At 38.2% G+C, this 11,834-nt stretch overlaps 1 protein-coding gene across 1 annotated transcript; it reads left to right on the plus strand.

The window, feature by feature from the left end:
- Positions 1–7,848: 7,848 nt before the first annotated feature.
- On the plus strand, positions 7,849–8,856 carry LOC139511142 (craniofacial development protein 2-like). Its single transcript, XM_071297716.1, has one exon. It carries the CDS (start codon positions 7,849–7,851, stop codon positions 8,854–8,856), a length of 1,008 nt encoding a protein of 335 aa, XP_071153817.1.
- The last annotated feature ends 2,978 nt before the right edge of the window (positions 8,857–11,834 follow it).

The following is an 11,834-nucleotide window of genomic DNA, read 5'->3' on the forward strand; positions in this document are numbered from 1 at the left end:
TGCAGAAAGAGCACAAGAGCTGGCTACCGATGGCTACCCGGATACACCGGATAATTTCGTACAAACTTTGGCAACAGATGCTTTTCTTAAAGGTTGTGTAGACAAGCGTGCAGCTTTGACTGCTATGGACAAAAATCCAGAGCCTCTGGATCAAGCGGTACAATATGTACGAAGTGCAGTGGCGAATCAAAAAGTCATAATGGGTACACGAAGAGCAGAAATTAAAAGGGTTTCTTTTATGGAGCAAAATGATGAAAATGAGGATACACAGGAAACATCAGTACAAAATGTACGTGCAATTATGAAGTCTGAAGAAGGAGCAAATAAGATGAATGTGTTCGAGAAAAGATTACAGAAGACAGAAGATGATTTATTAGAAACAAAGATTATGGTAAAAAAAGTATTGAGCATAGTAAGTCAGAATATGAGGTCAAGGTCACCACAGAGAACAGATCGAGCTATTTCGCCACAAAGAAGGTACAATAGTCCTGCAAGAGGTAACTGCTACAATTGCGGGGAAGAAGGTCATTTTAGTAGGGATTGCAAGAAGCCAAGAAACAGTTCTCTCTATCGTAATAATAGATCTCCATAACCAAAAGCTTTAAACGACTCAGGGCCAAGGATGTAGGCCAATCCTTGACATTTCAGATGATACAGGCCAACCGCCAACAGAAATGTCTGGTCAAGAACAAAAGTTTTCGATTCAAGAAATTTTTTCATTTGATAAAAACAAAAAATCAAAAACCTTGTTCATTGAGATGAAAGTTTTAGGGAAAACATTTAAGGCTGTAATAGATAGTGCTGCTTAAATATCTGTTTTGAGTACTTCAATTTTACCACTTTTGCAGTCAACAATTAAACTAAAACTAATTTAGTTTTGCGAGGAGCTGGAAAGAATTCTAAGATTGATGCTAGATATACAAAGGAGATACCTATCGAAATAGGAAAGTTAAAATCAAAATGGAGGTTTGTAACTGCTAACATAAATGATAACATCATTCTGGGTATTGATTTCTTGGAGAAATTTGGAGTAGTTATTGATATGGCAAACTACACTGTCCACTTAAACAATGAGGCTATACCAGCGGTCTGTTTGATTTGGAACGAAGGAGAAGAAATAAATTTATACAGGATTAGTATAAAGAAGAAAACAGTTGTGCCACCTCATAGCTTAAAAATAGTTGATATGGAAATTGATCACACCCCAGCAGATGATATAATCATTCAGCCGAAATCCAATTTAAAAGGTCTTTTGTTCCCAAATGCTTTAATTGCTAAGGATGAAACCGTGAAGGCTGTATTTCGAAACGACACAGACACTTTTATCACATTGAATGGGGATCATAAATTTGGTATTGGTAAGGAGATATACAATGTTGTAACTGATCAGGATGATTTGGCTGAAGACCCCGAGGTACATAGTGACAGAGTTTCTGTCAATGTCGATAATCCATATTCGGGTAAAACATCAGAAAACGTAAGTGACAGATTCTCTGTCAGTTCGCCAACTGGTAATTTTGAGGCATTGGAAAAGGTACATGTAGGTGACAGGGTTTCTGTTGGTCCACCCCAAGGTGACAGATTTTCTGTTAGTCCGCCTCAAGGTGACAGATTTTCTGTCAGTCCGCCCCAAGGTGACAGATTTTCTGTCAAACCGCCCAAAGGTGACAGATTTTCTGTCAACCCGTCAAAAAAAAATTCGTACTGTAATAAAAGATGGAGATTCTGTAAATAAACTTAACAAATCAAAAGAACTCAATTCTAAGATTCCAGAACACCTGAAAGATTTGTATACTCGAACAGTAGAATATTTTGACATAGATCGTAGCATAAAGATTGCTGAAGTACTCATTGAATTTCAAAATATTTTTGCTAAAGGAGACATGGATCTAGGATTGTTTAATGGAGATATTAAACACCGAATCCACACAGGGGAAGCAGCTGCTATTAAACAGCAAATGCGTAGAACTCCACTGAAATTTGAAAATGAAAAAGAAAAACATCTTAGTCAAATGTTAGATAAGGGGGTTATTAAACCTTCTATTTCAGATTGGTGTTCCTGTCCTGTTTTAGTAAGAAAGAAGGACGGCAGTCTGCGGTACTGCATTGATTTTCGTCCCCTTAATAAAGTGACAACTAAGGACGTTTTTCCTTTGCCAAAGATTGAGTCTTGTATGGATACTTTGAGAGGAAGCGCCTACATGAGTACGTTGGACATGGCTGCGTGTGTGTGCGTATTGGCAAATAGAGATCGATGAGAAAGATCGACATAAAACGGCTTTCGTCACGAAATATGGACTTTTCGAGCATGTCCGACTGCCGTTTGGATTATGTACTAGTAACTCACCAGCAACTTTCAGCAGAGTCATTCAGTTGGTTTTGAAAGGTCTGACATGGAGAGAATGCCTTGCATATTTGGATGATGTCATCGTTTTAGGTCACAGCTTTGATGATCTTTTGAGTAAGCTTCTACACATCTTAAAAAGATTTCAGAACTACAATTTAAAACTTAAACCGTCCAAATACTTCTTATCTCAAAAAGAAGTCAAGTTTTTGGGAAAAATTGTAAACAAACATGGTATTTCGGTAAATCCGGAGAATATGCAAACTGTAAAAAGTTGGCCAAGACCAAAGAAAAAAAAGGAGCTTGAATCTTTTCTCGGGTTTACAAACTACCACAGGGAACACATAAAGAATTATGCTGAAATTGCTGTGTCTTTGCATAAATTAACAGGAGAAAAATCAGAGTTTGTATGGTCTGAAGAACAGGAAAATGCTTTTGAACAACTAAAAGCAGCACTAGTAAATTCTTCTGTTTTGGCCTATCCTGATCCAGAAGCTACCTTCATACTCGATACTGATGCCTCGGACAAAACCATTGGTGCTGAACTTAGCCAACTACAAGATGGAAAAGAAAGAACTATAAGCTTTTCAAGTAAGGTTTTAACACCAGCTCAGAAAAAGTATTGCACAACTCGAAAGGAGTTATTGGCTATTGTCACTTTTACAAGGCAGTATAGACATTATTTACTAGGTAACCAGTTTGTTGTCCGTACAGATCATAATAGTCTTACTTGGCTGTTAAATTTCAAGAATATCGAAGGCCGACTAGCTCGGTGGATTGAGGAACTATCACAATACAACATGTTAGTTCAACATAGACCAGGTAAAAAACATGTAAATGCAGATGCGCTTTCCCGAATCCCAGATACACTTAATGAATGCAATTCGTACTTGCCAAGTATTCCACTTAATAAGCTTCCATGTGGAGGTTGTAAATACTGTACAAGAGCCCGGAATCAGTGGTCCACATTTGAAGAAGAAGTAGACTTTGTTAAACCACTAACAGTACGTGCTGTAAGCATTAAAGATGTCACATCCACAAAAAAGAAGATATTACAGCCTTATACTGAAACTGAATTGAGAGATGCACAAAAGAATGACATAGATCTGAGTACTGTTATTGCCTGGTTATCTACTGATTTCTCCCCTTCAAAACAAGATCTACAGATGAGTAGCCCATTTGTAAGGCAATTGTGGCAGTCAAACTCTCAACTTGAATTTAGAAATGGTATACTCTGCTATTTTTGGGATGATGCAGTAGCACCAAGACTCTTGTTTATAACACCAAGGAAATTAAGACAGGAAATGCTTCATCTTTGTCATGATTTACGATCAGCAGGACATTTAGGACAAGATAAAACCTTGGCAAAATTAAGACACACAGTTTACTGGTATGGAATGACGATGGACTGTAAACTTTATGTTTCGACATGTCAGATATGCAATAGATACAAAAAACCCTTGAAGAGAGCCAAAGCAGAATTGGGTAGATACCACTCGGGCGTTCCTTCTGAACGTATCCATTTGGATATACTTGGACCATTGCCAGTCACCAAACAAAATAATAAGTATGTTCTGGTCATCATAGATCAATTTACCAAGTGGTTGGAATGTTGTCCCTTGCCAAACCAAAACGCTGAAGTGGTAGCAAAAGCTTTAATAGATAGCACTATATCTAGATTCGGTTGTCCCATGGAGCTACATGCAGATCAAGGCAAACATGTAGATGGAAGGGTAATTAGACAACTGTGTGATCTTCTTGAAGTTTCCAAGACAAGAACATCTGCATATCATCCTGCTTCCAACGGTCAGGTAGAGAGATATAACAGAATAATCACTCAATTAATCCGTTGTTTCTTAAAGAAGACTCAAAACAAATGGGATATACACCTGCAACAATTATCAGGTGCTATAGCAGCAACAGAGAATCGACAGACTGGTTTTTCACCGAATTTCATGGTTTTCGGACGAGAGGTAAATCAGCCTATTGATCTAGTTTTAGGACAAATAAAGGAACGTTTTCCAGATCAAGATATTTGTAAGTATGTTCAAAGTTTAAGAACGTCTTTAGAGGACGCTCATGATATCGCCAGAGATAATTTGAAATCTGCACAGAAACGTCAAAAACAAGATTATGATTTAAATCTCAACTTTAGAAAATATTGTGTAGGAGATATTGTACTAAAATTAGATACAGCCAGGAAAGTAGGGATATCCCAAAATTAAAAGCTCAATGGAAAGGTCCATCTGTGGTTATTGAAGTTAAGTCTCCAGCATTGCTAAAGATTAAAGACAGGAAAAGAGAGGAAGTCGTGCATCATGATAGACTCAAACTGTGCATTGACAGAGAAATACCACTATGGTTACAGAGACTTAGAAATGATATTCTTGGAAGAGCTGAGAATAAATTGGAGCGAGACACTAATATGGAGCTGGAGGATTTATATCTGGATATTTTATTTAGTGGTGGGAATCAGAATACTCAAAATGATTTGAACCCTTTGTCAGAATCTCTGACTGACGATTTAGATAACAATGATCCCTTCTTGGTGTCAGATTCTCTGACAAACAATTCTAATAATGAACGGATAATTCTTAAAGATCTTCATTCGCTTATTGACATCCCTTTCGATTTAAACGCAACACTCGCTTATGACTTGAGTCAAAATTCGCTGTTTCTGAACAGTGATGATATAAATCGCGATACAGATACATTAGATAATGGGTCCAAACAGGGACAAGTAGGTAGGCGCAAAAGACAAATGCCATCCTACTTACATGATTATGTACAGTAGATATTTTGAAATAGTGTAAATAGGATAACTATGTATATATTTACATGTTTGTTAATTAATTTTAAGTATGGATGATGAGCTTGATTATGGTCCATTTGATGGTGAAATCCCTAAAAGATTGGAGGAAGATGCAAGGATAAAAGTAACAGGAATCTGAGTAAGGCAAGACTCTGTCCGGTATGTCCAGGACGTTTCACTAATGTAAGAAGACATGTATTTCACCAACATTTGCCCTGGTACACTAATCCACTAACTGCATGTTGGACTTGCCATAAACAATTTGGTCAGAACAAAATGTTAGAAAATCATTGCCTTGAACTCCACAACTGCAATATTGCTGATAATATATTCAAAGAAGAATACCAGTCAGTATGGACAGAATTGATGAATGGTCTCCTATTGGAACTTTGCCAGCGCTATGACAAAACGACCCTTGATCATCTGGTGGAATATGTACGAACAGAAGCTGTCTTTAAACAATGTCAATCAGCTGTATTCCATTGGACAGATATACCCTTACTGAATTTCTACAATAAGAAAAACAGATTTGATGTGGAGGTCATTCATGCTGTATTTCCTCCATCTGCAATATGTTCTTTGATACATTGGAAAATTTTGGCTTTATTATTAAAAGGAACTGAGGATGCAGAAAACCTTATTACATTTGAAAAGGAAATATCCCTTTATCAATGCAGTATTCAAAAGGCTATTATGGTTACTGATTCTCATTTCCATTTGGATAAGATGAAACAACAAGCCAGATTTTCTGGCTATCCGATCTATAAATGGAAAGATGGAGAGTCAGTATACCAAATAAGACATCTGGTAGCAAACTATGCATTCCCAAGACGCTGGCCAACAATAGAAGAAATGGGAGAGATCAGGAGAGATCGACGAATAAGAAGTACTGCTGGAATACATCCACGGATAGTGAAAGGGGAGGAGATGAGTATCCTGAATTTGTGGATTACAGATTTAGAGATGCTAATCTGTGTGAACAGAATGATCGCAGTTGGGGAATGTGGGTTAGACTCCTCTGATAAACCAAATAGCAAAGAACTTAAGAAACAGGTCCATGTATTCGAGGAGCAGTTGAGAATAGCTAAAAGGCAACATCTTCCTGGTGATTCATTGCAGGGGAGACAAGAAAATAATGAATATGTGCAGGGATTCATTAACCAATTTCCTAGAGGAAGACCATCAAATACATTGGCATTGTTTTAACGGTGACACTCTATAGAGACAAATTTGAGATTAGTCTTTCAAAGATTTCGTGAAGCAAATTTAAAGTTAAAACCTAGCTAATGTTCTCTTTTTCCAGATCACGTTTTATTTTTTGGTCATATAATATCTTCAGAAGGAATAACATGTGATCCTTCCAAAATAGAAACGGTTCAAAAGTGGCCCGTACCGACAAACGTCCATGAAATTCGAAGTTTTCTGGGTTTTGCTGGTTATTATCGGCGATTCATACCTCAGTTTTCAGAAATTGCATCTCCTTTAACCGAACTGACGAAAAAGGGTAGAAAGTTTACATGGAGCCTTGAATGTCAAGAAGCTTTTGAAAAATTAAAAGATAAATTAACTTCAGCCCCAATTTTGAGTTACCCAAATGAAGAGGGGATGTTTATTATAGATACTGACGCTAGCAATAATGCATACGCTAGTAAGATGTTGAGCTACACACATAAACGCTATTGCACTACGTATCGAGAATTACTGGCTGTGGTTCATTTTGTAAAGAACTTTAGACATTTCTTATGGGGTCAAAAATTCTTGATAAGAACTGATCATGCATCGCTTGTATGGCTTAAAAATTCTAATGAACCAGAAGGCATTGTAGCACGATGGATATCAGTTTTGGATACGTATAATTTTGTTATTCAACATAGAAGAGGTTGTCTTCATGGGTAACGCTGACGCCCTTTCCAGAATTCCCTATAGTAGGTGTAAACGTTCTAAATGTCCTGGTTGTGAGGGTCTTAATGAGGCAAAATGTAGAGCTAGAGGGATGCTGTTTTCATGATTTTGAAAGACAAGCTGTTTTACCAATACAGTATGGGGAAAATATAAGTACTATTGACACTTTTTGTGTGCTGGTGGTTTTAACCACAGGGGTTGTGTATGCGTCTAGTGCAGTGGTAGAGTTAATACTATATCACTGCCGCTGGCTAACTCACTTGTGGGTGAAAAGAAAGTCGAGTGTGTAAATCTTTCCTGCCAGTACAAAGCCTCTACACTATCCAAGACTTCTACAGTGCCTCCTCGCGACAGCACTCGGTAACTAGGTTTTATTATCCTAGGCGTCATCTGTAGAGGATCTCGGAGCAGCAAGGGCCCCAGAGATGCAGTGTGTAGGCCCACCGGCGTGTGGACACGCCCTAGCACTCATCATCCTTGCCCCAGCTATGGGTCAAATAGTATCACTGCCTTGTGATTGGATTCTTGAATCAAAGGCTATGGAAGTAAATCCAGACAGAAAATCCGGGTAAATGGTACTCGATAGCAACAGCAATCGTCTAAGGGATGGAAACCCCTACAGAAAAGCTGCCGGTCCTCCGGGCACAGGGGGTTAAGCGTAGGGTTAATCACCCTGCCTTGGAAAAAAATATTGATTACAGAAACGACTACAATAGCCAATACTCTTTCTCGTCACAGACTGGAGGAAGAACATGTTTTTAATCGAAAACAGCAGATGACGCGAAGGCCGATGGAGCTGTTTTCAAACAAACTCACCCCCAGAATAGGCACATGGAATGTAAGAACACTATACCAAAGTGGTAAATGTGCACAAGTAACAAAAGAGATGGATAGATACAAGATCGAAATTCTAGGACTAAGTGAAGTTAGATGGAACACATCAGGCATGACAAATTTGAATACAGGCCACACCATCATATATTCCGGAAACACCAAACAAAATGACCCACACGAAAAGGGAGTTGGATTTCTAATAACGAAAAGATCTAAAACAGCTTTGCTGGAGTGGAATCCCATCTCACCAAGAATTATCACAGCACGCTTTAACTCACGTTTCCAAAAAAAAACCCTGATACAAGTATACGCCCCAACAAATGGTGCAGATGACTGTGAAAAGGAAGACTTCTACCACTCATTACAAACAACTATAGAAAAAGTGCCAAAAAGAGACCTATTGGTACTAATGGGTGACCTAAATGCTAAGGTTGGATCAGAAAGAAAGGGATGGGATAGAGAAATCGACCCCCATGGGATAGGAAAAATGAACGAAAACGGTGAACTGTTTGCAGACTTCTGTACTACCAACAACCTTGTCATAGGAGGAACACTCTTCAAACACAAGAACTGCCATAAGGTAACCTGGGTGTCACCAGCAGGAAATGCAGAAAACCAAATAGACCACATAACTATTTCTCAGAGATGGAGGTCTTCACTGCAAGATGTAAGGGTAAAATGGGGAGCAGATGCAGCATCAGACCATCATTTAGTTATAGGGTCAATAAAGATGAAACTTTTAGCCCAAAAAAAATCAGTTGTCAAAAGAAGAAAGTTCAACGTTGGGAAGCTGAAAATACCAAACATAAGAGAAGAATTCCAAATATCTCTTCAAAATAGATTCTCAGCTATAAGTGACCTGGATATAGAGGAGAATGATATTAACAACACATGGGAGCAGACAAAAAATGTAATACTAGAAACATGTGAGGAAACATTAGGATACATGCAGTATAAACGCTAAAACTGGATGTCAGATAATACATGGGTTAAGGTTGAAGAACGGAGAAAAGCCAAAGAAAAAGTCTTAAATGCCACCACAAGACAACAAAAAAGACAAACACAAGACCTTTATAGAGAGAAAGACAAAGAAGTGAAGAAGAACTGTAAACAGGATAAAAGAAACTATGTTGAACAATTAGCACAAGAAGCAGAAATTGCATGTAGCAAAGGAGACATAAAATCTCTCTACAACACAACTAAACAACTAAGTGGAAGAAGATCGAACTCAAATGCTACAGCTAAAGATAAAAATGGCAATGTGATAACAAAAATTGAAGAGCAATTAAAACGAGGGAAAGATCATTTTGAAGAAGTGCTAAACAGACCCCCTCCAACAGACCCACCTAACATCGAAGGGCGACAGGTCCTGAATATCAAGACAGGAGATATAACTAAAACAGAGGTAAACACTGCAATAAAACAACTAAAGAATGGGAAAGCAGGAGGGATCGACAACATACCCCCTGAAGCTATAAAGGCAATGGATAACATATGTATTGATAAACTTCACCAACTACTTAACAAAATATGGAATGACGAACATATACCTGATGACTGGCGTAAAGGAATCCTCATTAAAGTACCAAAGAAAGGCGACAAATCAATCTGTAGCAACTGGAGAGGAATTATTTTGCTTTCCATTCCTAGCAAAGTCTTATGTCACATCATCCTACAGAGGTTAAAGAAAGAAGTTGATAAGTTACTAAGAGACGAACAGGCCGGTTTCAGACAAGAGAGATCATGCATTGACCAAATTGCCACATTAAGAATCATCATCGAGCAAACCATTGAATGGCAGACATCCCTATACTTAACATTTGTAGATTTCGAGAGGGCCTTTGATAGTATAGACCATCAAGTACTATGGAACATCCTTAGACATTATGGAATACCCGAAAAAAATCATAACCGTCATCCAACAGCTCTATGACGGTTTTACATGTCAAGTGAGCCATGCAGAGACTCTGACAGATCCATTTTCTGTATCAACGGGTGTCAGACAAGGATGTTTACTTTCCCCTCTCCTTTTTCTAATAGTGATAGATTGGGTGAGTCGGAAATCGTACAATACTCCATTAGGTATTAAATGGACATTACAGTCATGCCTTGAAGACCTGGACTTTGCAGACGATATCTGCCAGCTTTCCCATCGCCATGAAGACTCACAAAAGCAAGCAACTAACCTTGAAACAACTGCAAAACAAGTAGGAATTTACATAAATGCAAAAAAGACAAAATCTATGATGGTAAACACAAACTAACTTAACAAAACCAAAGTGAGAGATGCTGAAGTTGAAGATGTCAATGAGTTTACATATCTTGGAAGTGTCATAAGTACATCAGGTAGGACAGATGAAGACATCCAATCAAGAAAAAGAAAAGCTCAACAAGCCTTTGCTATCCTAAAACCAGTCTGGAGGAGCAAAGTGCTCAGAACAAACACCAAAATCAGGATCTTCAATTCAAATGTAAAATCTATTCTTCTTTATGGGTCAGAAACTTGGAGACTGACAGCTGCATCTACAAAAACATTACAAGTTTTCATGAACAGATGCCTAAGAAACATCATTGGAATCAAGTGGCCAAACACAATCAGCAACAAAGAGTTATGGAAAAGGACAAGGCAAGAGCCAATAGAAAGAACGATAACAACACGAAGATGGAAATGGATTGGACACACTCTTCGTAAAAGCAACACAAATGTAACAAGACAGGCACTAGATTGGAATCCTCAGGGCCATCGTAAAAGTGGGCGACCAAAATCCACCTGGCGCAGAGATTTAACATCTGATCTTCAGAAAATTGGGAAAACATGGGGTGAAGCAAAGAAACTGGCAAAGGACAGGAAAAGATGGAAAGCTACAGTGGTCGCCCTATGTCCCCCATGGGACGAAGTGGATTAAGTCAAGTAAGTATTGACACTTTAAGTACAGATTCAGATATTGATTCTGACCCAGAAAATGACATTCAGTCAAATTGGTTAGTGAGTTGGGCTGATGAACAAATAAGGGAATGGCAAAATAATGATTCTTATATTTCTAAAATTTTACAACTCAAATCTGAATTTGAACATAACCCTCCTCGTGTACATGTATCAGATTGTAATTTCGAAGTGAGGTCGTTATGGTCTAATTGGGAGCTTCCTGAAATTCAAAATGAAATCTTGTATTATAGATATGAACTTGAACAGGGCAGGTCTTTGGTTCTAGTTGCGCCTTACAATATTCGGTCAGATATCATGCATCAGTTGCATACCCAGAAAATTGCTGGTCACTTAGGTGGAGACAAAACTCTTAAGGCAGTGAAATTTAGGTTTTTCTGGCCAGGCATGTCTACCGATGTAATGAACTGGTGTAGGGAATGCTGGGATTGTGCTTAAGGTAAACCCGGACCAGGAGCTGGAAAAGCCCCTCTCCAACAGTCAAAAGTTGGGGCTCCTTTTGATCGTATTGGAATAGATATTGTAGGACATTGTCCAATTACTGCCAATAATAATGAATACATTATAGTGATACAAGATTATTTTACAAAATGGGTCGAAGCTTTCGCCGTTCCCAATCACACGGCTCAAACGGTTGCCGATAAATTAGTAACTGAGTTATTCTGTAGGTTTGGTATTCCCAAACAAATTCATTCAGATCAGGGTAGATAATTTTGTTCAGAGTAAATGGCCGATAAAACCAGAACCACTCCTTATAGGCCTCAAAGTGATGGTTTAGTAGAACGACAAAACCGATCATTAAAAAAAATGCTCTCCAATTTTGTTAACGAAAATAGAAACGATTGGGATGATCATTTGCCGTTTTTACTCATGGCTTATAGAAACTAAAATCATGATAGTACTGGTTTATCACCCCATAAAATGATGATGGGAAGGGAAATGACATACCCCATTGATATTTTAGCTGGTAGCCCTCCTAATACTCCAGAGAGTAGTTG

The sequence above is a fragment of the Mytilus edulis genome, chromosome 2 (genome assembly GCF_963676685.1).
Source record: "Mytilus edulis chromosome 2, xbMytEdul2.2, whole genome shotgun sequence".
Lineage (NCBI taxonomy): Eukaryota > Metazoa > Mollusca > Bivalvia > Mytilida > Mytilidae > Mytilus > Mytilus edulis.

Coding starts and splice junctions, on each gene's coding strand:
- LOC139511142 (XM_071297716.1), top strand. CDS start 7,849: ATGGAGCTGTTTTCAAACAAACTCACCCCCAGAATAGGCACATGGAAT.